At 42.5% G+C, this 25,690-nt stretch overlaps 2 protein-coding genes across 5 annotated transcripts in view; one reads left to right on the top strand and one right to left on the bottom strand.

The window, feature by feature from the left end:
• Positions 1-5,350, bottom strand: part of ERO1B (endoplasmic reticulum oxidoreductase 1 beta) — a 29,288-nt gene extending 23,938 nt beyond the window's left edge. For all 4 annotated transcript variants that reach the window (XR_005858829.2, XR_006938918.1, XM_419554.8 and 1 more), the window contains exons 1-2: positions 5,102-5,350; positions 134-253 (exon numbers count right to left, since the gene is read on the bottom strand). Coding sequence is in view for 2 of the 4 variants with exons in the window: in XM_419554.8 (XP_419554.4) it covers positions 134-253; positions 5,102-5,203 (222 nt within the window). In the remaining 2 variants the exon portion in view is untranslated. The remainder of the gene's footprint in view (positions 1-133; positions 254-5,101) is intronic.
• Positions 5,351-11,347: 5,997 nt separating this feature from the next.
• EDARADD (EDAR associated death domain) overlaps positions 11,348-25,690 on the top strand; it is an 18,249-nt gene continuing 3,906 nt past the window's right edge. Inside the window, exons 1-5 of the mRNA NM_001012405.3 lie at positions 11,348-11,411; positions 15,257-15,315; positions 18,370-18,409; positions 21,230-21,318; positions 24,011-24,056. Of these exons, the coding sequence (NP_001012405.3) occupies positions 11,381-11,411; positions 15,257-15,315; positions 18,370-18,409; positions 21,230-21,318; positions 24,011-24,056 (265 nt within the window). The 5' untranslated portion in view covers positions 11,348-11,380. The remainder of the gene's footprint in view (positions 11,412-15,256; positions 15,316-18,369; positions 18,410-21,229; positions 21,319-24,010; positions 24,057-25,690) is intronic.

Raw genomic sequence — 25,690 nt, 5'->3', positions numbered from 1 at the left:
CTGCTACAACCAAATTAAAGAGCTGTGAGTTTCTAAAAGACAACATAATACAGCTAATCTGGATCTGTAGTCCTCCCTATATTTTATAGATTTTATGTGAATTATTCAGGAAAAAAGTTCATTCTAATCATACCTTGTAATATCTGAAGTAATCACGTTCTTGTAGTTTCTGTATTTTGGGGAAGATCTTGAAAGTATTGAAGTCATCAATGCTTTCTATGTCACATAAGCAATCATCTAGGACACCTGTGAGCTATTAAAAGAACACATTGGGTTGATTTTTTATCAAGAAATGAACAGTTAACTACAGAAAAAACCTTAAAAATACAGTAGTCAAAACATACTAGTGAAATGTGTTTCCACAGCAAATACTCTTTCATTATTAAAACACTATATAACATTTCACAGTTTTGAGTAAAATAACAAACCACTTTTTAGCTTAAGCCCATTTCCAAATGCAATGCTGGATCAATGTCAGTCAAACTAACATTTTCAGAATTGAAATTGGTTCTTAGTTTCAACACAGAATCTTCCACGTAACAAGCAAACTATGAATGCACATTACATTAGCACATCAGAACTGCATACCAAATGTTTTCCACTAACACATATTCATTGGATTTCCTAAAAAAAAATTATAAAAAACAACAACAGTATGTAATTATCTTTTCAGTACAAAAAATATTCAGTTTCTTTAGTAGTATGGGTAAAGGGGAAATAAGTACTTTTGTGCCCAAGAAGTTAGTAACCTCAACTAAATAGTACAAATATTAGGAAAACCAGGTACAGTCACCTACACTGTATGGCTGTAAACCTACTGTGAAATTAAATCTGAACTTCCCAAGACACATCACTTCTCTTGTGCCAGAACAGGAAGGTGCTCAATTAGCCTAAGACTGTCTTTGTGGTAAGAGCTGCACACAGTGCAGTCACCACCGTCAGCACAGGGCAGATAATCTACAAAGTTATTTGGCTTTAGGCTACCGCAACAATTTTCCTAAGACACTGACAGTGACTGAACCAAAAGACACAGACAGCAAAAACGTAATTTTATGTGTATTTGTATAATAAGCTTCCTTACATCCAAACCAACTACTTCTAAGCATAACTTCTTAAACAAATATAAATGTTCTTGAAGAGACTTTCAAACATACGTTTGAGGGCTTCAGCATATATCTAAATGAATGGAATCAAGCACTGCTAACTATTATTCAGCCATACATGGAATTCATTAACATAAATGATAGCTTAGAAAAGAACTAAAACAGGAAAGCCTGCACGTTTCATATTTTACATGGGCTTAGAACGTCTGACTAAGAAAAGGTTATGTATAGAAGGAGAATTTTTTGCTCCATAGATTTCACAGCTAGGTTATGAAATTACCTATTTTATGCATGGTAAATCACTCCACTACTTTACAACAAAGATGCTGTTATATAACCAAGTTTGATATAAGAAAAGTCACTAGAAACTACATTGCATACTTCTGCTCTTTTGATGCATAAAGAAGGCCTGGGAAGTGGATTCCCCACCATGCAGAGACACTGAAGTGATGCTATGGCAATACAGCATTTTAGTAGATAATTCACCTTCTGCAGCACTTACCTTTCCTGACACACTAAACAGACCATCACAGTTTTGCAGAGTTCATAGAATCACACAATGGATTGGGGTGGAGAGGACCTTAAAGCCCACCTAACCCCAGCCACGGGCAGGGCTGCCACCCAGCAGCTCAGCTGCCCAGGGCCCCATCCAACCTGGCCTAGAGCACCTTCAGGGATGGGGTACCACAGCTTCTCCCAGCAGCTGTGCCAGGACCTCACTACATCCTGAGTGAAGAATTTCTTCCTAATGTTTAATCTAGATCTTCCCTCTTTCAGCCTAAAGCAATTCCGACACCCCCCCCCCCCCCCTCCATTGCTATCAGGACATATAAAAAGTCAGTCTCCCTCCTGTTTACATGCTCCCTACAGGTACCGGAAGGCCACAACAAAGTCTCCCCAGAACCTTCTCCACGCTGAAGAAGCAGAGCTTTCTCAGCCTGTCTGCAAAGGAGGAGTGCTCCAGCCTTCTGGCCACTGCTTATGGTAATGAAGTAACACTCATGTAAGAGAAGCAACTTTACTCAAAATCTTATTCTTGCCTTCCTTAATATTACTGAATTTCAAGCCTGGGCAAACAGATCAGAAAGATTACATTCATTCACATGATTTTCAGAAAACCTCACACATGACTACTGAGCAGGAAGACAAAAGCTTTTACTGATCCTTATAGAAATCAAACCTCCATGTATTTTCACCTACAACTGCATTGCAAAAATACAACCTTCATATTGGTCACACGTGTGCAGGAAGTAGAAGTGCCATCTTTACACAGCCTTACTACAAAACAAACAGCAGTATACTTTACTAGAGTAAAAAAAGCCAAAGACAACTGAGCATTTTGCTCATATGCTACAACTATACTAACAGGATACGTGAAGACCAATCATTTATTAAGATGAAAGCAGAGTGAGGATGAGCTGAGAAATTCTCTTTGCGCTTGAAAGACGTAGAGTAGGAAAATATTTTCATGACCACCTCTCACTGCTTCACTGCTTACAAAAATATTTATACCATCTATGCAAAACTCAAAGTGTTTTTTCAGGTGCAAATGTTCCAAATAAGTACGCAGTGCTTACAGACAGTGTCAAGTACACACGGAAAAAAAAAAGCTGCAGTCCTTTTATTTAACTAAGATGGCAATCTAAGTGAAGTTACACCTTTGCCAGATATCTCTGATAACATTTTGATTCTAAGAACACCTTTTAAAACGCAGCACGGTTTACTCAGAAGATTAGGAAGTGCCACAAATAACCAGGTCCCTCAAACTAGATCAGTTCCAAGAAATTTTCAGAGAAACCTTAATTCAAAGTACTGAGAACAAGCAGGTGAAACTCTTGTTTCTTTCTCACAGCTTTCTTTTTGTTGTTGTTTAACTGGAACAGTTGGCTTCCCGCATGCATAAAATAGGAAAATCAATGTTTCCTTGGAAGGACTGCTCCAAAATTAAACTATGCTACACTTGTAGCAAAACAGAATTTATAAAGTCATTTGCCAGCACATGCGGAAAGCCAACACTACACATCAGTGGTGTCAGCATGCTAACACAGCAGCAACACTTGCCCCAGTCAGGGCCTTTTTATTAGCACAGATACATTTGCTTAATGACAGAACACTAATGAAATGTAGAAAATGGTTTCATTCCTCTTAGCACCTGTACCTCCCAGTGAGCTCTTTTTCAAAGTGAAGACGTGGAAATAAAAGCAATGTATTACACAGTTAAACCTATGTAAGGTACAACCTACTCCACTATTCACATAGCCAGCATTTTGTCTTTTTAAACCATGCTATACCAGTTAACTTGCCCCACAAAAACACAGCTAAACTGTCCTTTAAGTTACCACAATTTCTATTACAATGGCCAAGCATCAAGCTTACACTGAAACTGTTGATTACTTTGAACTCTATGATAAACTCTAGAAGCATTAGCTTAATATATGTGACAAAAGTCAGACAGATCAGATTCTATTCCTTTCTTTCCAACACTTTTATTGAAGTATTTCCATGCATTGTTAAAGCTATTTTAGCTCTTGTAGAGATATCAGAGCTGTATCAGAGATGCCAAGTTTATTCAAGGTAAATCAACCTTTTACAAGAAAAGGTCAACGTCCAACCTGCTTCAATTTCTCCTTAAGAAATCTGCAAAGCAAAAAGTATTTGGCACATCAACGCAATGGAAAAAATGAACAAACGCATATACTAACAAGCAGCATATTTCTACAAACAACCTTATTAGTGTTATCAGGTTGCTGTACTTTAATTGCTTCAACAAACAGAAGCCCACTTGGGACACTCTGTTTTCTCCCTTAATGTTTTATTTGCCATAGCTGCTGAGCAAGAGAAAGGCTATGGGTAACCCGACTCCAAGAGCTAATGGCTAGCTTATCTTTCCTCGGCGCAAGTCAAACTCTTGCTGTTTAAACTCCGAGTACAATAACAGTTCTGTGAAATAACAAAAGTCAATCTCTCTGCCAAGCATGATAAAGTCATGACAGTTCGTTAATGTCTTCATTAAGAATCACAATTACATTAGTATCTAGTTACGCTAAGATAAGTACTAAATAAGGGCTTCGTTTTAACTTCAGAAAACATCAACGTGTTACAAGGAGGAAACAGAGGACGGGCAGTGGGGGTTAAGGACAGGTTCTGCACCAGAGGGCGGTGGGCATGGAATGGGCTGCCCAGGGCAGTGAGCACCGGAGCTGAAGGAGCATTTGAACATCACATTCTGACATAAAGTCTGATTTTCTGGGTCCTGTGGGGAGCTGGGAGTTGAATTAGATGATCTTATAGGATAGTCTGTGATTCTACGCACAGAAAAACTGCAATCAAAACTACCTGCACTAGACTAGTCACTGCCTCGGGTGGCCACTCACCATACAGCATATTACACACAAGAGAAATTAAGGAAATAATAAAAGTAATAATCAAGGACACAAGAGACACGTTGCTCCACACGCTCACTACTCGCAGTAGTTCAACGAGCACAGGACAACGCGTCTGGCCCAGCTGATGCCCTCCCTCCCCTACCGACACCAGCTGTTACTCAGCCACAGCCGTACCGCCGATGAACAGCGGAACTCCACGCACCAACACCGACCTTTCTGCAAGCAGCTTACAGAAAGAAGGGACGCTCATCCTTCCGTAGGCTGACAAAATACAAACCAAGCGCGGGCACCGACACAACACACGGCCGCTCACCGGCTTCACCATCACGCCCGCGTTCCTGCCCCAGGGATACGGCTTCGGCACACCGCCCACAGCCGCAGCGAGCTCCGCGTCCGGCGGACCGTTACACGCCAGTGCTGCTGCCGGGCCCCGCAGCAGCCGCCCCCCAGGCGCCGAAGGCACCCACCAGCAGGCCTGAGCTGCGGTACCGCGCCGGCTAGGAGGACGTGGGCTACGGGCTGAGGCCCGGCATTTGCAGCCCGCCGGCCCTCAGCAGGCACCACATCCCCGCCCCGCTCCCGCCGCGAGGGGCCCCCACCACATCTCTGTACCTGGGCTTCCGCGGCCAAGACAGAGCCCAGGGCCGCCAGCAGCCGCGTCGCCCACCGTGCCCACGCCGCTGTGCTTCGGCTGCCGCTGCCGCCGCCGCTCATGCTGCTCCGGCCGCTCCGCCCGCCGCGGCTGACGGGGGAGGGCGGCCCCTCTCTCCACTGCCACAGGAAGCGGACGGGAGAAACGAGGGCCGACTGTAACAACTCCTCCCGACACGGCCGGCGGGGGCGCCGCGCTCCCCCCTCTCCTCAGCCCGCCCGCGCGCAGCCAACAGCACAGCCCCAGCGAGTGCGCGCAGTAACCCTCACGCAGCGATAGCTACCGCCGCGCGGCATGCTGGGGGCTGTAGTCTATCCCGTCCTTTGAAGGGTGGGCCGGGCGAGGACTTGGGACGGCGCCCAATCGGAGAGGACCACGCGGGCCTCCAAAACAAGCGGTGAGCGAAGAGTTGCCGTGCGCTTGCGCTAGGTGGGAGGCAGCGTTCGCGCGCGGCGCGTGAGGGGAGGCGCGAGCTGCGGTGTGTGGGCTTTAGTAGCTGTTACCGGGCTCCGGCGGGTGTCTGACAGAAACCCAGCGCATATCGGTAGGCTTCCTGTGTGCCTCCGGTCTCTGCTGCCCAGTGCCGGAAAGTACCACGGAGATGAACGGTTTCGAGTGTTCAGAAGCGGTTTTTGTCTTTCAGTCCCCTATCCCGTTTTCTCTTTCTTTCCGTTTCCCCTTCCTCCGGGCGCCTGGGCTGGCAGCCTGAAACTGCACGGTGCAACAGTGCCTAATCTGCCTCAGCCACTTCGCTTATTTTTCACGGGTAGCGCTCTGCCCAGCGGCCAGCCGAGCTGACTCACCTTATGGCTCCCCGAGCGCTCCTTCTGATCCAGAGGACAAGGCCGGGGCACGTACCCTCAGAGGAAGAAGAGAGTGTAGGGCCACCCCCAGTTCAATTCTTGCTATATCCGCTTAGCCATATGTAATTCTGTTTTATTGTTTATTGTATTTTTATTGGTCCTTCAGGGCAGAGCTGTTGGCAGTCCAGAGGTTGAAAGTTTTACATGAATTGAATTTCTAAAGCTTTGCTTTGTCAATCAGTGGGACCAGTCTGAGGCACGTTGCTGCCGTTGCTGCTTCTCTGCTCCTTTTGAAATGCTTAAAAAAAAAATCAGAAACAATGTTGTGTTCCCAGCAGTTAACTCCATGGCTGTAATTTGCTTCCAGACTTCTGCAAAAGTTGGTATTTTAGTGGGAAACTGTGAGCGTTGCACTGATTTCCCATGCAGGGTTGCTGGAATTAGGATTCTGTTTTCCATCCATGCCCAGATTCTTCTCATATTCTCTCTGTTAAAGGAGAACACTCATTTGCTGGACTATGGAGACAAGCATTAAGATCAGGGAACTATTTCTGTGAGCTTAATAGTTATTTAAATTGACCATGGCCACGTCCTTAAGTGCTAATACGCCATGTATTTTTGCATTTTTGAAAATGATTTGAAAGAATGATAGCTATGAATCACAGAAACCATGAAATGAAGTAGAATCATAGAATATGGTCTAGTGGTTGGCGACCCTGCACATAGCAGGGGGTTGAAACTAGGTGATCATTGTGGTCCTTTTCAACCCAGGCCATTCTGTGATAATATCCTGTGGTGGAAGGGATACATGAGGATCATTGAGCCTAACCCCTGGCTCCACACAGCACCACCCAAAATCAAACTCTATGTCTGAGGGCGTTGTCCAAATGCTAATTGAACTACAGCAGGTTGGGACGATGCCTACTGCCCTGGTCAGCCCGTTCCAGGGCCTGAGTGCAGTAGTTTTATAGGTTGTAGTAGCAGGCAGTAGCTGTATAATGACTGTTTGGCTTTGACTCTACTATTAGCAGCATAAGGCATTGGCTGCAGAAGTTTATAAATAATAATTCTGAGAGACAAAGAAAAATATTTATATTCATACGTATTTACTGTACTAGAGCTGAGTTATGCTTAACACGGTTTTCTAAACTCTAGAGTATATCCAATCTTATTTGATTTTATATTTTAGTGTTGGTTTCAACATTTGAATGTTATTTTGGTAGAGGAATTAAACATGAAAAAAAATCCTAACATAGAATTTTTTTGTGTAGTCAATTTCAGAAAACAGCTGCAAGAGAAACAGAATTACAATTGCAAACAAAGCCTACCAGACAGTTGCATAATGAGGAGTATTTACTAATTGTGTTTCTTTTAAAGAAATTTGCCTTGAGGTTATAATATTTTAGCAGGGACTGAGAACAAGTCTTTCTCAGTGATAAAGAGTTAAATAATGCACGTTAGAGTCATCACTTTCCCATTGCAATGTAGTTGCTCTCTAGAGTAGAGAGAGATCTGGGTGCACAGGGAGCAGCAGATGGCCTTATAGTGGTCTATGGGAACTGTTGAGTCATGGCCTGAACCATGGAGCACCTGGGGAAAGGACCCAGTCAGCCCTGGGAGCACAGGTGCAGGCAATTCAGCTGTGTGACCGGAAGGTGTGAAGCCTGGCTGCATCTCTACTAGACCTCATTTAAGGGCTGACTGCCACTGGGGAAGGATCTCTTTCTGGAGATCTTTCCTTGGTGAAGCTTGCCCCTGTGAACCTGGAATCTTTTGATATGGGTGAGCAATCTTCTTTCCTTCTTTTATATCACCTCTCTATTGTGCTAGTCCTTTTGTCATCACACCTTTGTGGTGTGGCACCTTTTCCATTGTACCGATCTGTCCTATTGCTGCAAGTGGATGCAGTAGATGTGCAACTTGCATGGACTCCCTGGCTAAACTTGCTTTTAGTTTACAGGGAGGTCACAGAGGGAACTGAAATTGATGAAGTCCTGCTGCTTTTCTTCTGCTAGTTCAGTTGTTGCCTTTTAATCAGCTCTTATTTGCCTCAGCTGAGATCATGCACTGTGATTGTACATAGAATTAATGCATGGTCATCTCTCATGTAAAAATACATCTTAGAAACGATTACAGAATCAACTGAATTGAGCAAACAGGCAAAATGGGGTGGATTCACATTTCATGTTATGAGCAGCAGAGTAAATCACAGCTGCTTTGCCAAGTTCACTAGCTAGATTTCAGTAACCTGACACGTGGATTTCTGGAAAGTTTTTGCCCTTGAAATTTTGCCTTATTTATTTTTCCAAGTTAACCCTTGAATGACTGATTTCTAAAATGAGCAGAGCAAACGAGGGGTCAGTACGTTGCACACTTTAGCTTTTAGCTACTGGTTAATGTTTCTTACTCCTAAACAGTCTCAGAGTTGTAAGGAACTGGTCTAGCAACATATTGAAGCTTCTGACAGCTGTAATCTACAGAAGGATACCTGGGAAAGAAAACACCAGGATATATTTCCTGACTACTGAAGTAAGCTAGGAATGAAGAGCTTATCTTGAAACAGAAATATTCTAGTGAATAAGAATTTACTTAAAGAGGCCTGAAATATACAAAGCAAACAAATGAAGAAGGATAAACAACGTTTCCTCATGTACAAGTCTATAGCAACCATCATTATTAGCAATGCTTTACTGGACAGGAATATATTCTCCATGGGTGGAAAAAGGTTTCATCTGCAGCCTTGTGCTCAGAAAACATACTAAAAATGCCTTTGTGACTGTGGGTTATTATTTCAGACACAAAACTAACTGGCTGTGCATTACCTGACAATGTGTATATGTTTGGGATAAGTCTAATCAAGAGTGGCGTTTGGGTTTTTTGGTTGGTTAGTTGGTTGGGTTTGTTTGTTTGTTTTTGATAGCACTGAGGAATAGAGAAGAAGCAAATGTAGCTTTGGTTTGTAAAAACACAGTTTGAGAATGTTCATTCTATTTGAGTATAAACTCAGAAAACTTCTTTCTGTTATTGTTAGTTACACTGAATTTAGCAGTTTACACAGTTGCAGCAGGGTAAACTATAGGTTGTATTTAAGTTCAGAGACTTGGTTAGAGTGCTACTCCACTGAATTAGAGACTGCCATGGCTTAAAGTTATTCTGTTTATTAATTTTTATGATACAGTTGTATTTTGTTTTGCCAAGGTACTTGCTGTCTTTCTTGAGTGGTCATTTAGTTAAGTAACAGTATCTCATTAAAGTATAACACAAGAACAGGCATGTAACAACCAAATTAATCTGTACTGTTGACAGTGCACTAGAGATATTTACATATAATTACGGAGCCTTCCTTAAGTACTAGGGGAGAAAAAGTTAAATTATGATGACTACCCAAGTTTTGAGGCAGTACCGTTGTCTAGACTATTGACCTCTGTTATAAAATTCCATTGTTTTGAAGAGCACTTTACAAATAATTTGTTAATAAAGAAATTGTTTCAAATTGAAAAGCTAATATGGTTTACAGATGCACTTAGAAAAAAAAAAAGCACATGATTTTTAACAGCATTAACCAGTTTGGGCTGTTGGCACAAGTGGTGTTGTACTAAACTATGATGTCAGCCCATACAGTGAGCAGCTGGACTCAAATGCTATACCAAAAAAACCCAACCATGCTTCTCCATTGTTTTTAGGTGTCATGAACAGCAGAAATTAGTGATCTGTTAGCTCTGCCTTGGAGATCAGTGTGTGTAGATATATGGAGAGAGAGAGTGAAAGATACGTATGTGTAAAGCTCAGTGGCAAAGCCTCTGCTTGTATTAGGTGAAACAAGGGCAATGCTTCTTAATCTTCTGAATACTGTGCCATCGTTGTCATTAGTGGGATGATTAAAAAGCTGTAGAAGCTATCCTTGTAAAGCCTTCCTCAATCCTGAGAACTCATGAATTCACTACCATGATCATGGAAAACCACTAAAATTCTAGATATTGAAACATTCTAGATGATAGCAAAAAGTCAGATAACAGCACGAGCTGTTGTATTTAATCTAAATTCTGAATGTAAGAGAGGCTTAATCCTTACCACAGTTTTTTAGATCTCTATAAAGCATGAGATGGAAAATAAACTGTGCAAAAGCACTCGGTTGTTAAAGCTTTATGGACTGCTCCTCTTCTGGCTTCTCCAGCGTTAGTAGGCTGACTGATCCCAGTGCAGTGGGGGAGAATTTGTCTGTACAGTCACTTCCCTAACAAAAGGGAAAGGTAGCTGACACAGACACGTGGCCCGCGTGATAGCAAGCTAACAACATTCAGTTGCATTGGTTTCTTTTGTTTTGTATTGTACAATAAGTAACAACATGTGATATTTCTTATTTAGAAATTCATGCATGGGCCTCATCTAAGAAATCTGCAATTACTTTAAGCGTAGTGAAACTGTAAGTGAAAGAATGAGGCGGAGATGGCAGTGGTGGCCTAAAGCAATTATATAAAAGGATTTGACATCATCACGATGTTTGTGTCATCAGGGCTCTGCAGGTGGTGAAGGTTCTGGAGGGCAAGAGGTGTGAGGAGCGGCTGAGGCCCCTGGGTGTGCTCAGCCAGAGCAGAGGAGCTGAGGGGAGGCCTCACGGCGGCTGCAGCTCCTCACAGGGAGCGGAGGGGCAGCGTTGAGCTCTGCTCTGTGTGACAGCGACAGGGCCCGAGGGAGCGGCATGGAGCTGTGTCAGGGGAGGGGCAGTGGAGGTCGGGGACGGGGTCTGCACCACAGGGCGGTGGGCACGGAACGGGCTGCCCAGGGCAGCGGGCACGGCCCTGAGTGCTGGAGTTGAGGAAGTGTTTGGGCATCGCTCTCAGACAGAGGGTTTGGATTTGGAGTGGTGCTGTGTGGAACCCAGAGTTGGTCTCAGTGATCCTTGTAGGTCTCTTCCAATTTAGGATATTCTGTGATTCTGTTGTGCTAGAAATGCCTGTAGTGTAAGAGAACGAACTTTATCTGTGGAAAAAATAGTGCAGTGTATGACTGTTACCGTGTTTGTTTTATTTCTAAAATACTCTGTTTATAAACTCTGTTCTCGCCATGTGCAGATATAGGTGAAACCCTAATGGAAACCACCTTTGTCTGTCTGCAGGTAGTTACCTGGATGAGTGAGCGTGAGCTCAAGAGAGAACAATTTCCTATCGGTTAAGTGCAGCTGGTAACGCTGCTTGATGGCTCACAATACGCACCATCTTTATCTTTTTCGTTTTGTTAACGAAACGCAGCGAAGCACGTCCCGCCCGCAGCAGGGCCGTTACGCCCCGGGAGGCCCAGCCCCGCCCGGCGCTACCTGCGGCAGGCACGGCTCCGCGCGGGGCCGCGGCAGGAAGGGGGCGGTGCGCGACGGGGCGGTGGCGCGCGGCGGTTCCGGGCATGTCTGCGGTCGACGCGCGTTCCTCGTGCCGCGACCCGATGGCCGCTCCGCAGGGGCCGCTGCCCCCAGGTGAGGACCGCCGCGGGGAGCCGGGAGGGAGGGGCGGTGGCGGCGGCGGCTCTCAGCCCCTGCGGGTGAGCGATGGACGCTGCTCGGGGGCGGTCCGTGGAGCCCTGCTGGGTCCGGGGGAACCGCGGGTCTCGGGAGCCGGGCTGGGGAGCACGGCACCGGCCACGGCTTTTTTATTATTATTTTTTTTCTAAAAGAGTGGTGCTAGTGACTGCCTCCCCCAGCCGCCCCCCACCACATTCACACACACGGAGTTGGTAATAATTTATCGTGTGCTGTGCTGGTGTGATTTAGAGCAGTTTATCTTGTCAAGCCTACTCGTGTTTAGTATATTAGCATTTTAAAAAGTCTTTTTTTCCCTTTTCCCTTTCCTACTTTAAAAATACTAATCCCAGACTGCGGGTGATTTGTAAGCCAGTGCTTTTCAACCTGTCCTACTCACGGCACATACAGCTTCTGAATGCTGTCTCTGAGGTATGCCAGCCGGTCTGCTCTTCCTTACCTGCAGCATCAGAATTCTGAGTAATTAACAGTAAACAGCTGTGTACAAGTGCTGATTGACCCAGTGTTAGGTTTTTCAGAGGGCTAGATATTCTAATATAATTTTCTGTACCTCTTTTATTCAAATCTGAAATTCACGTGCTCCCAATCAAAAGTGTTGTTTAATTGAAGGGCTCATCTCTCTGATGAACACTAGTGTTAGGGGAATCACTTTGGGCTGTACTGTTTGTGTGTGCACTGTGTTGGCATGGGAGAAGCCGTGTAGGCATGTGGCTGATCGATGTGCTGAAGGTAGGCCGGACATGCATGGTGCTTTGTGAACCTCCTCCTGCTGAAAGGTCAAAACTGTGAGGCCTTCCAAACCCATCTTCAGGCATCCTTGCCCTGCAAAGATGAAGGACAGATATAGGCTGGGAAATTGGGAAGTTTGTGCATACACACATGTAAGTTTGCGTGTGTATAAACTGAGGAACTGTTAACACTGGTAAGTGCTTGTGCCATATCCCCATTAGTCAGCAGCAGTATTGAGTAGGGAGAAGCTGCGCTGATGGGCATAAGTTGGCTGCTGCTGTTGGAAACTGGTTATGCTGGACAGGCTCAGGCAGAGAAGCTGTAAGAGTACTGGGCAGCTGATCCGGAGGTGCTGGGAGCAGAAAGGATCCTTGGGAACAGCCACCTGGGGCAATTTGTGAGAATGGTGAGGAAGCAAATGTAGGTCAGTGGCTGTATGCTGTCAGTAATAGTGATTTGTTGGCAAATCCCAGAAAATGTTGTTAGCGAGCTCTCCGTTGAGGTAAGTGTATTCACACGGTCTGCATTTGGGTAGTCAGTCAGGTGATAGATGTATTTCCTGTCAGATTTTTCAACATGCAAAGCTGTGGGTGTTTCACATTTGAGATAAATAGAGAACTTTCCTCCCTGCTGTTTCACACACCTGTATCCAGCTCTGTGAATTGAGCTGCAGCCTGCTGGGAAATACAGTGAGAAAGAGAGAGGGGGACATAGCATTTTAAGTGCTTTATTCACAATTGAATATTAAGTCTATGGTTCTTGTTATCTAGATGACCTCTTCCAACTCAAATGATTGTATGATTCTATGGTTATCCTATCCGTGGTCAAGAGGACCGTGGTTACTCACTGCAGGCAATACAGGGAGCATTTATTCTCAAGCACAAATATTCACATGCATATGTGCTACCTGCACAGAACACTGGAACTTGGTAGTACTCAGCAACCTGAAAAAAACAGGGAAATAAAGAACTAGAAAACAAGAGGAAATGGATATTGCAGGGGAAACACAATATGATTTTTAAATAGGTTTTTTTTTCAGGATGTATATTAATGAAGAAGATTGAAAAGCCACTGATTTGCAGTTAGTGTTTGTGAGATGTAGAAGGCAGGAGTCAGTGAGGAGCGCTGCTCTGTTGCCCCTTGTAGGGTAACCCTGGAGTCTGCCAAGCCCTCATTCCAGATGTCCACATTTTCAGAGCTGCTCCCGTTTGTTCAGTGCTTCCCTCTGGATTGTGGAAATGGAAAAAAATACCAGAGTCGTAATGTACTTTGGCAGATGTAAAGGCAGGTAGGAGAGGAGGGTCTTAGGGAATTACAGGAGTCACAAAGGTTCACCAGGACACAGAACTTCTTGTGGGAGGGGGAGGACTACTTCCATCTACCTCGAGAATCTCCTTAAATTACAAGGCTGAAAGCAAGTTTTTTGCCATTTTGTTTTGTTGTGTTTTTTGTTGATCTTGCTGTTAATTGCAGCCAAAGATCCATAGGCGGAGCTGTAAGGCCTCCAGAGTAAACTGATTAGCACATGCATGCTTTGCCACTGCTTTCTGGGGCGTCTTTGCTGGCAGTAGAGGAAACAGTGAGACTAAGGAAGTTCTTGGCTTCCCTTGGCTCCTGCACCTCCTCATTTGTCAGCTTTCCTTTACAGATTGGGTTCTTCAATCTTCTCTCTTTGCTCCCGCTTCCTCCACAGCTCCCCGCTACCACAGATCCCATCTGACTCCTCCATTTCAGGCCCTACCCTCCTGCAGCACATTGCTCCAGCTTACTGTCATTTCTGCTGTCCCAGTGTGCCCCTTCTGCATTCAAGTCAGGCAGCTTGTGTGTCAAGGAGGGCTTCACCACAGCGTTTGCTCATCCATGGTTCTGGAACAGGGATTTCATCCCTCACAGATAGGCCTCTAAAAAATGTTTAACGTGTCCTGTGTGCAGAGGATGTGCTGCAGCCATGCAGAGCTGACCCCTGTGGCTGTGAGCCCCTTACCCAGGGAACACATGTTGCTTTCCTGCAAGCACGGGGCTCTGAAATGTGCAGAGAGGGGCTGGGCCCACACCTGGAAACCCAGCCTGTGGGGCTGTGTCCAAGAGGCTGAAGGGAGAATGGTCCTATCCTGGTGCCTTTTCTGCCCCTCTGCTGCCACTTTTTTATTTTTTGGGCCTGTCCGTTGTATTGTCTTCTCTTGTCTTAGGTTGTTCTCGTAGCTGCTTGAAAACTTTCTGATGTGCTCTTGTAATGAGTGTAGAGGCTTTCAGGTTGAGAGTGACAGGAATGAAGATCCTATTAGACAATTTAAAATGCTTTTCATAGTTTTTGAAAAGATGATACTTACCTGCTGAAGAGTTCTTCCATGAGGAAATGTGATGATGTTAAAGTGAAGGCATGGTATTGTGAATCTTGGCTTGAGCACTCTAGAACAGTACTTGGTAATTGTTTGTCAGTTTCACTATGGGTGCAGGGGGGTTGACATTTGATGATTCGCTTGCAAATGCTTTGAGGATTTATTTTTGTATCCTGTTGATGTTAATACATCTGAAATTCATGATTCAGTAGTATACAAATAATGTTTACCTCAAATGTTTTTTATTAGGCTTTGTAATATAATCTACCATGTATATTTTATGTATATTATAGTATATTTTGTTGCAGTGGGTTTGTTTACTGTTTGAATTATGGCTTTAAGGGAAACAGCCGAGTACTGCCACTTGGAGAACAGAACTTACCTTGTAGCAGATCTCCTGGGTTATAGTCTTTACTACTGAATTGCTTTGTGAATGATTGATTTAGTTTTGCTACAATTACTTGAGAGTTTTCATTTAACTCTCTTTTGCTAGCTTTGAGTTGAATTTCTCTGTTTTGTATAGTTTCTCATCTATGTGCTGGTGTCTGACATTTTCTAGTTCATCATGTGTTACTGTGTAAATTAAATTTGACACAGCATATAATGGCTGTCTGGCTGTGCTTTGCCTTGGTCAGATACATAAGCAATTAATAAATTTCCAAGCAGGACAATTTTGGGGATTATGCAGTGATAAAGTCTACTTATTTCCAGCAGATCATGCAACAAAAGAGCCGGTAGAGGATACAGATCCCAGCACTCTTTCCTTGCCAATGGTATGTATTTCTGTTCTAACAAATTTAAAATCACTAGATTTCTCTACAGTTATGTTATACAGATGTGAGTAAAATACTTAAGAAGCTCAAATCGTGTATATTTAGGGGTTTGCTTATTTGTATGGTTGTGGTAATTTACCAACCCTGTGCAGTTAAAATAAAAATAGCAATAGATTTGTAAGCTATTATAAATCAAGGATTGGAGCTGGCACCGGTGCTGTTTGTCATCTTCGTAGGCAACATGGGCAGTGAAATTGAGTGCACCCTCGGTAAGTTTGCAGATGACACCAAGCTGAGTGGTGCGGTTGACACACTGGAGAGAAGGGATGCTATCCAGAGGGACCTGGACAGATGTAAGAGGTGGGCCCATGCCAACTTCATGAAGTTCAACAAAGCCAAGTGCAAGGTCCTGCATCTGGGTTGGGGCAATCCCAAGCACAGATCCTGCCCAATCTGTGTTGGGTGGAGAATGGCTTGAGATTAGCCCTGAGGAGAAGGATTTGGAAGTGTGAGTTGATTAAAGACTCAACGTGAGCTGCGAGTGTGCACTTGCAGCCCAGAAGGCCAACTGTATCCTGCATTGCATCAAGGGAAATGTGACCAGCAGGTCAAGGGAGGTGATTCTGCCCCTCTAGTCTGCTTTTGTGAGCCCCCACCTGGAGTACTGCATCTAGTTCTGGAGCCCCTAACACAAGAAGGATGCGGAGCTGTTGAAGCAGGTCCAGAGGAGGGCCACAAAGATGATCCAAGGGCTGAAGAACCTCCCCTATGAGGACAGGCTGAAAAAGTTGGGGCTCTTCAACCTGGAGAACAGAAGGCTCCAGGGGGACCTTACAGCAGCCTTCCAGTACCTGAAGGGAGCCTACAGGAAAGCTGGGGAGGGGCTTTTTCTAAGGGCATGTGGCTACAGGATGAGGGGAAATGGCTTTAAACTGGAAGAGGGTAGATTTAGACTAGATGTTAGGAAGAAATTCTTTACTGTGAGGGTGGTGAGAGACTGGAACAGGTTCACCAGCAAGGTTGTGAATGCTTCCCCTCCCACCCCAGGGGTGTTCAAGGCCAAGCTGGGACTTTGAGCAACCTGGTCTTGTGGTAGATGTCCTTGCCTATGACAGTGGGGCTGGAACTAGATGATCTTAAAGGTCCCTTCCAACCCAAACCGTTGTATAATTCCATGCTGCGTTGGGCAGCACCAGGTGAGCAGTCCAATAGTTGGCTAATAGTCATAGAGACGGTAACCAACACTTTTTTCATTTTTAGAAAAAAATATTTTTACTAATATTCTTCTGTCTGCATGGGTTGAAAGGGTAAGAAAATCTAATTAAGGCTTAAAATATAAATTGTATTAAGTTATTACTCCTTCCTGTACCTATTTTGTCTGAGGAGTTAAGGAGATAGAAAGGCATGATCAGTGATGATACCAGTGCCTTGCAGCAGACTTGGTAAAACCTAGGGAGACACCTAACAAGTGCTCTCTAGCGCATCCTTACTGAGTAACGCAATTTATGACAAACTTCTGATATATTAAATGTGCCAATATTATACTGAGACAAGGACTGTATATAAAAGGAATATGTAATTCTGTGCAGTTTTGTAAGAGTTCTTAATGTTGCAATGGATTGCTTCCTTTGGGGAAAAATAGCGGTGATGTGTGTGTTCTGCAGAGAACACTTTTCTAGTCTAGCTATATAAACAGATTAAAATGCTCTGTTTTATTTTATGGATGGTGATTTAGCAGGCTATTGTTTTTCCTTAGTGTTTTCTTCCCAGTTTTGAAGCTTTACTACAGGCAGTTTGCTCCCTATTACATAAAGGTAGGGGTCATAGTGAAGGAGGTGGGTGTTAGGTCTAGTAGCAGGTTGTAACAGATTCCTGGAAATGAGTAGCTGTCTCATTAAACACAGTAATAATAGTTTGCTGTTGATGTCCGTTAAAGGAGCTTTTGAAATCTCTTGATGGGATGAGGTTCAACAAGACCAAGTGCTGAGTCTTGCACTTTGGCCACAGCAACCCCAGGTAATGCTACAGGCTTGGGGCTTAGTGGCTGGAAGACTGTAGGGGAAATGGACCTGGGGGTATTGGTCAGTGCTCATCTGAACGTGAGCCAGCAGTGTGCCCAGGTGGCCAAGAAGGCCAATGGCATCCTGGTTTGTATCAGAAATAGTGCTACTAGCAGGAGCAGGGAAGTAATTGTCCCTCTGTACTCAGCTCTGGTGAGGCCACACCTCAGGTACTGTGTTCAGTTTTAGTCCCCTTACTGGAAGAAAGGCATTGAGGCCCTGGAGTGTGTCCAGAGGAGGGCAATGAAACTGGTGAGAGGTCTGGAGCGCAGGCCTTATGTGGAGTGGCTGAGGGAGCTGGGATTGTTCAGTCTGGAGAAGAGGAGGCTCAGGGGAGACTTTATTGCTATCTATAACTACCTGAAGGGAGGTTGTAGTGAGCTGGAGGTTGGCCTCTCCTCTTGTGTAACTAGTGATGAGACTAGAGGGAATGGCCTCAAGTTGCACCAGGGGATATTCTGGCTGGATGTTAGGAAATACTACTACTCTGAAAGGGTGGTCAGGCACTGGAATGGGCTGCCCAGGGAGGTGGTGGAGTTGCTGACCCTGGAGGTGTTCAAGCAACATTTGGACGTTGTGTCGAGGGACGTGGTTTAGTGAGAACTATTGGTGATAGGCGGATGGTTGGACTGAATGATCTTGTAGATTTTTTTTCCAACCTTGGTGATTCTGCAATTCGATGATGTTGCATTATGTTTTCTGTCTTGGTATCATTTCACTTAAAGGAAAACTTCTTTCTTCGTCTCTGTAACAACTGTATTGATTAATACTGTAGTGAATCAGGAGCCCTTATTACTTTAGCATGTATTAAGGTCAGTGTAGTTAGTAGCCTTCCTGCCTAAGAAGGGCATTACTGTATCTGACTGTAGGCAGATAAACTAGTAGTAATTTTAGAGATTGTGTATAAATATGCAGTTCTTGTATACTCTATCTCCAGCAGAGTTACACTTAAGATAACAAACATTTGTTTCTTGCTTCTTCTTTTTTGTGACAGACGGAAAAATATCCTGTCCAAGACACAGGAGTACCTAAAGGTAAGCATTATCAATTCTGTCCTTTAGGTAGTGTGTCACAGATCCTTTTTTTCCTAGATGTTTATATTTTAAATGTAGTGTCACCTCCTGTATTTTAAGGTCAGTTGAACACACACACACATATATACACATACACAAATTTTCATTTTTCTGCCAAAGTTTAGTCACAGCTCTCATCAGAAGGTATTGGTTCTCAGTCTGGAAGAAAAATACAATGGTGCCATCAACAGAACAGTGTTCAGAGGATAGAGACAGAATAATGTTAAAAGGTGGCTTTGAAGAGATTACTGCTGCCTTCAGATTATCAGACATACAATTCGGTAATACCTCCCCGTTCTCCTGGCTCTGATGGCATTCCCAGCCCTATCACCAGTTAACTCTTCATGCTGTCTGTTACCTTGGGAAGATATTAATACTATCTGCTTAGAAACCTAGCACATTTCTTTGCAGGTTCTGTATTGCACTGAATTCAGTTGCTTGGGTTAGGTAGTGTCGCCATCTCCTTTATGACTTCTTTGACATGGGCGTTTCCTTGTTTGTTTGTTTTTGTCATCAAGTTTTTACCATTGGCTTTTCTCCAGGGATTACACTGTTAGGGTCTCAGTGAAGGAGCACTCTAGTGACACTTGCTGAGGAGCGTGGGCCATACACCACTAGGGTTGGAGAGAGGTTAGCGTGTTATGCTGGAGGCTTAAATCAGCCAGCTGGAGAAAATGAGTGTCTTGTCAGCAGTGTTCAGTGGAGCAGTAGAATGTGAAGGCTAATTTGAAATCATAAGCTGCTTCCTGTTTATTTGCAGTCAGGTGGTTTGTTCCTTCAAAGCTGTTTACTAACAAATTTCTCTGTAATGTTGTTTTCCGTGTCCACTTCTTAATTCCACCCTATTAATTCTACCCATGACATTTGGTCCCCCTCAGAACTAAATAAATCCCTACAATTCCAATATTGTCAGATTTGTTTGAAATCCCGTGCTGTATGTTTCAAATACATTTAATTTAAAAATGAAAGCTGTGAAAGGAAGTGGAAATTTCATTGCTTTTTGTAGAAAGGAAATAGGCTTGGTGTATTTTTAATTTTATATTCTGCTTTCTCTTGCCAAATGCAAAGACAGCTCAGTATCAATACAGCTGAGTATTTTCTCTTTAGCATTGGAGGTGATAAAAATACCTCTTAATATTGTGTTTATTTCTGGAATTTCAGGTTGTTTTTTCTTGGATTTATTTTTTGAAATATGTTTTCGTTGCTGTAGGTTTTGACATCAGTACCAGATGGCTCCTTAGGTGGTGTTTTTTAGTTTGCCCAGTAAGAATGAATTTTCATAACTATTTCTTTAAAAACGTAGGCTGAGAAATAGAAACCCGTGAACTAAAAAGTGTCACAGATGTGCAGATCTGATTCTGTGACAGAAAATTGTTTGCTTCAGATTTAATATTTGAATATACGCTCCACTGGCCGGGGGTGGTAGGAGTTCCTTTTTTGGCCAGTTAATTTACAAACCATTTTGGGATCTAACTTACCAACAGTCTTAGCACCCTCTACTGATGGTGAATTAAAGATGGTTTGTGTCAGCTTTTCATCTTGGAAAATTAGGCTTAATGCTTGCGTCATACTTTGACTATAATCCTGCTTCTGCTCAGATATGTTGAGCAAATTTGATAGATAATGTTTTCACACAAATAAATTGGATTTTGATGCCTATAGTCACCTTTTTTGGGGATTTCTTTATATCTCTGGATCTACAGTTGTAAAGAGGAAAAAAAGATCCTTATTAAACGTTTATCCAGCTGGTAGGGGAATGTTATTTGCTTTAAGTTTCAACATAAAAGATGAAAAAGGAAAACTGTGATATCGTTTTCTTCCCTCTTTAAGTGTAAGGTTGAATTCTTTGATTCAGATCATATTCTTGAGTGAGATAAGGAAGTATGTCTTCTTTCTGTTACCTGACACTTCACAGAGATAATAGCTCTTCTTTTGTGAGATCTTACCACCTGACAAACAGCAAAATGCTCAAAATAATGTCTCAACTATGGAGTGTTCAGGTGTCTATAACAGGTCCACGTAAGCTCTTGTTAATAGTTAGTGAGCGCCTCACCTATGGGATTTATGCAGATGGTTTCTTAATGAGAACCTTACTAAGCATATACAGGGGAATTTGTCTGTTTGTGAGGTTCACAAAGGGCTGGTGCATCCCTCATACCACATTTTGAGGGCTGAAGAGAAGCTTGACAGTGATCAGAATTTGGGTCATAGTGGCGGATGTGCTTTTCAGTGGACTCCCAAGGCAAATGATAAACACATCTTTGACGCATTTCAGTGCTTCAGGGAACTCCTGTGTAGTAGAGATAAGTAGGATGAGCCTAATTTACAGAGGAGCAGAAGGTAAATGTTTGTGTAGGACATATTTCAACAATGATCATTATAAGTGTGATCTGAAGAGCAAAGCAGAAAGGATTATATTGATTTGTAATGGCCTTCTTCAGCCTGCCTTGATGTATCGGCTTGGTTAATATTCTCTTGGTACTGCTCGTGGTCAGCTTTCTGAAAGAACATAACTCTGGCCACAGAAATAATGTACTGCTTGTTTTTTAAAACACTGATACGCTAGTATTTGATCTCTGCAGGGATTATTTTTCTTAACACATATTCATGACTGTTGCAGTTACTGCCAATTTACTTTTTAATCCCGCCTTTCCCAGTGACTGAGCAGAATGTGGAGTTCAATTTTGCATGCTAGACATCTGTAATGTATGATTAATAGTCTTAATACTTATATTTGTATTTGAGTGGAAGACGACCAGTGTTTTACAATCTTTGTCTTAGATGAGGAATACCAAACAGATCAAGTTACATTGGAAATTGCATCTGTGAACATCAGGAGTCTTACATCAGATTCTGGCCTCATCCAGCAGGTAAGAAAAAAATTGTACTGAATGCGAATTAAGTTACTGCTGTTAATTAAATACATATGTTAACAAATAAATATATTTTCAGACTGTATGTGGAAAGCACAGAATTACTCAGTAAAATAGACCAGAAATAGGCTCTCTTTTCTAGAGTTCAATGAAGTGAGCTTTTCCGGATAAAAGTGAAGAAAGGACATATAATCACTAACATCTACTTAGTTCTGTAACTAGGTTTTGGTTAGTGTGTAGATTCTCTGAAGGAGAGCCAACACAGACTTAAGTCTTTGTCATGCATGTTCTCCCTCTTCCCTAATGAAAATAGAGCGAGGACAGAGAATAAGGAGGGAGAATCCTGAGTTTTGGACTCTTATGTTTTGCCCTAGGGAGGCGTTTGATTGTTCTGCTTTGACTTTGGGACATTGCTTGATCCATACTAGAAATACTCTCCACTGATTGTAAAGTCTTATGCTGCTTATTGCTTGATGGGCAATGCTGAGTGATCCCTACCATGGTGCTCTGTAGTCAGCATCTTTCACATGACTGTTATTTGCTGAATTTTAAATTGATTCTCTTTGGATTGAGCAGAAAACTTGGAGAAGATAAATGAATGAACATTGTTCATCAAAAAGAAGAACTAAAAGGATTTCCTTATACCAGAGTCCCAGCTGACTTTCATCAAACAAACATGGGCTTGGTATGAATTTCACAGATGATGGAGATAACTGTCTCATCCCCATCATCAAGAAGAGAGCATTTGTTGCCCACAGATAGTCACTGTAAATATATTTCATCATACTAAGCTGTTAATTGTTCTACCAAGCTGGAAAACTTTCTGCTTATCTCAGACTCTGCAGAGGTTTATAGCTTTGATTAAATGTGTAGAAGTCGATTGGATTTTGGTTGTAGGCAAAACAAAAACAAAAAAAACCCCTCATGCCTAATATAGCTAATGTTATGGGCAGTGACAATACATTGTCTTATTTCAGTTACAAGAATACAATCTTGAATAATCCTGAGGGCATACAATTTGACAGAAGTGTGTAACAACTGATCAGTAAAAATACCAATTTGGGAAATGAATGAATCACACAAGTAAATATCATGTATATTTTTGTACTTCTTGCAGTACTAGCCACTCCTGTTTGTTTTTTTTTAAGATATGAGTATAATGGCATCTCTTGAAGGCTGTTAGGTCTTTAGGTATTAGCATTCACCATACAGTTTGAATGTTCATGAACTCACAATGTCTGGAAAAGTTTATTGAAGCTCAGAATAGCAATTTAGCTATTGCAAACAAAGACTGGCAAGACTTGTTCTGTTGCAGGTGGCATATGCAGTCTCAAATCTCTTGAGCAGAGACCAATTGTGAGCTGATTTGATGTTGTGCACATGTTTTTGCAGTTTACAGGAGGAAAGAACTGCTGAAAACAGCATGCATTTTTGTCCTTTCCTAACCAAATCTTCAAATAATTTGGAGATAGTTTACTTTCTTTGTAATTGGACTTTGCATGTATGTATGTTCATCAGATGAACTTCCTACGTTCTCTTTTTAGGGGATTTCTTAGTACTGAAGGTTTATTAGGTAGGAATATGGAGTACTTATTACACTTCATTGCTACACAGTTGACTTGTGTTTGCACGCACAGCCTGCAAAATGCTAAGAAGCTTGCTGTGATAGTTAGGAAGAATGATGCAATATGAAAATCAACCAACATTGCTTTATTGCAGTTATCTAAGGGGAAAATCCCCTCCTGCTTTCATCTTTAAATCCTCAGTAGAAGAAAGCAATTTCATCTGGTTCCACACCCGTATGGTTAAAGTAAGTGCAGCTGCACTTTCCTACAGTCCTAGGATCAAACTGCTCTCCTTTCAGTTTTTACATGTTGCTTTGTAAGTTGTAGAATTGAAGCGTTGCTACCTGCACTGCAGTCTCAAGCTGCTAAATATTGTCACTGTGTTTGAGTAGCATTTGCTTCCAGCAGGACAGTGGTTAGATGTGAGCCAGCAGAGCTCTTCAGGACCACCTGCTGTCTAGAAAGTAGGAAAGATTCCTATGAATGTCAAGAATTTTATAGAGCTGCTCCAGTTTTATTAGGCCAGTGGAACATTCCCTTCCTGTTGTATGTTACAGCCAAAGATCTCAGATTTTTTTCATTACAAAGCACTTAAATCTTTTTAAACCATATGAATTGTTGGACAGCTTTGTATGTATTACTAAAAAAGCTACATTTTGTGTATGTTATTAGCAACTTTTCGTGACTGTATACAGTGAGGTCACTTCATCATTGTTGGTAAATGTCCAAACTATTGCTTTTCAGATGGTGAGGGCTGTAATTGGTATTGAGTTAATCATCAGTCAAATGTAGAAAACTATGCAAGAATGAAAAACACAGACAGGAAGAAAGAGGGAGTAAGAGCAGATTATTTAAGAGATGTAACCCCATAGCATATGATCAATAAGGATGACGTTCAGTAGATAAAAACGTGAATGTTGCTTTGTGAGGTAAAAACATAAAAAATGCTACCTAAAATGGTTACAAATTGTTAGTAATTTCTCATACTAGATAAGTACCCTATCTGACTCTATCAGGTAGCATGGGGATTCTTCTATGTAATCTCCTGACACTTAAAAAAGAACCGAATAGTTATTCTGGTGTTCAAATGCAGTGTTTTGATTTGTTTGTTCTTTGCTTTGTAGCCAGAAGACAAAGACACTCAAAACCATACTGACAAATCGCTTTCAGGTAATATGTCAGCTTTACTGTTCTACATATTTTATTCCTACATTTTCTTTGAAAGGACTTTATTAAAAACTGCTACATGTCATAACCTAGAAGCGCCTGGGTAATCTATGCTTGTGGCGCTCATTTCATTACCACTGCCTTTCAGAGCTACCTCTTTGCTCTAGAAGGCGTGGCAATCAATAGCACAGACCAGACAAAATGATTAAGTTACTCTGACCAAATGCACCTAGTGCAGCCGCCTGCAAAACAAGTCTGTAAACAGCTATTGAGAGAGCAGAGGCGGGCTGTGGGGGTTTATTGCATAGTGTTTTCAACTTGACTTGGGGGTTGGTGGCTGATACACAGCCCCCTTGATATAACAGTGAACAACTAAAAATTATCTTTGTGTGAAAAAAGCTTGTCATATAATGTCATGTTAGGATTGTGCTGGTAGGTAGGTCGTGTGCTAATACGGGACATCCTCGGAAAGCAGGGTTCTCTGTAACACTTCTGATAATCTGGTACAGCCCAAGAAGCAGGTTGGTTTAGTTTTGTTTACCTATAATTGTGCCCTTTGCTTTCTTTACCCCTTCTTCCCTACTTCTGTGGGAGGGTAAAACATACTCTGGCATCCTTGCAAAGCAAAGTAAGATGAAATTCAGATAGGGTGCTCTCCTGTCCTTTAAGCTCAGCCAGAACGTTTATTGAGTTACATTCATTTTTGCCTTGTTTGTATTAGTAAATACTAGTATGAGTGAGTCCAGTAAATTTTGTCTCACTTCAGTGAGTGCTTAAGATGCACAAGAAGAGCAGAATTCCTGATATAAAAAACTCTTAGAGAACAGCTGTGAGGGCTGTGGAAAACCTGGGAGCAAAGATGTTGCCAGAACATTTTTCCCTTTAAAAGGGAATCTGAGCATTTGTATGAAGTTATTTGTCTCCAACAGCGTTGTTGCTGCACGTCCTAACTTGTTGAAAACATCAGAAGCTGTCTTTGGCCTGCTTAAAAAAGAAGGCTTATGAGCAGCATTACAAAAATAACAATAGCCTGTTCTTTAAAAAAAAAAAAAAAGAAAAGAAAAAAGAAAAACGTTTGCAGAAGCTACATTCAGCTTGCTTCCATCAGCACTAATGTTCAGCATAAAAGGTGGCCTTTTAAAGGTCTTTCTGGAACTTTTACACAATTTGACAATTAATGCAAATGGAGAAAAAAAATTAGCTGATGCTGTTACCTGTACGATTAGGTGGCACTGACTGCCAGATTTGCCCTTTCCCAGGTATGCAGTTGAGGTCTCTCAGACCAGCACAGATCCGTGTCACCGTTTTCATTGTCATTTGAAACTGAAACAGTTGTTTTTAATCAATCTTTTTATTTATATCAGTTTTCTTGTTGTAGCATTCTTTTTTCAAAGGATTTCATCCCAGGTAGGACTAGTTACTTTGCTATTTCAGGCTGCACAATGAGGGAGGCCAGAATTTTTAGTAAGTACTTCAAGGCTGCATTCATTACTTGCTGCTCTTTGGACATACCAAATTCTCCCTGCCTTCAAAAAGGAGCTAGTTAAGGTCATATCTGCAGTCAAAGTGCTGGAACAATGACCTAGACTACTGCAGTATTAGGGATGTTAGTATTTAACTAGAAGCATTATTAGAAT

The sequence above is a fragment of the Gallus gallus genome, chromosome 3 (genome assembly GCF_016699485.2).
Source record: "Gallus gallus isolate bGalGal1 chromosome 3, bGalGal1.mat.broiler.GRCg7b, whole genome shotgun sequence".
NCBI lineage: Eukaryota > Metazoa > Chordata > Aves > Galliformes > Phasianidae > Gallus > Gallus gallus.
This window is presented reverse-complemented; position numbering and strand designations above follow the sequence as displayed.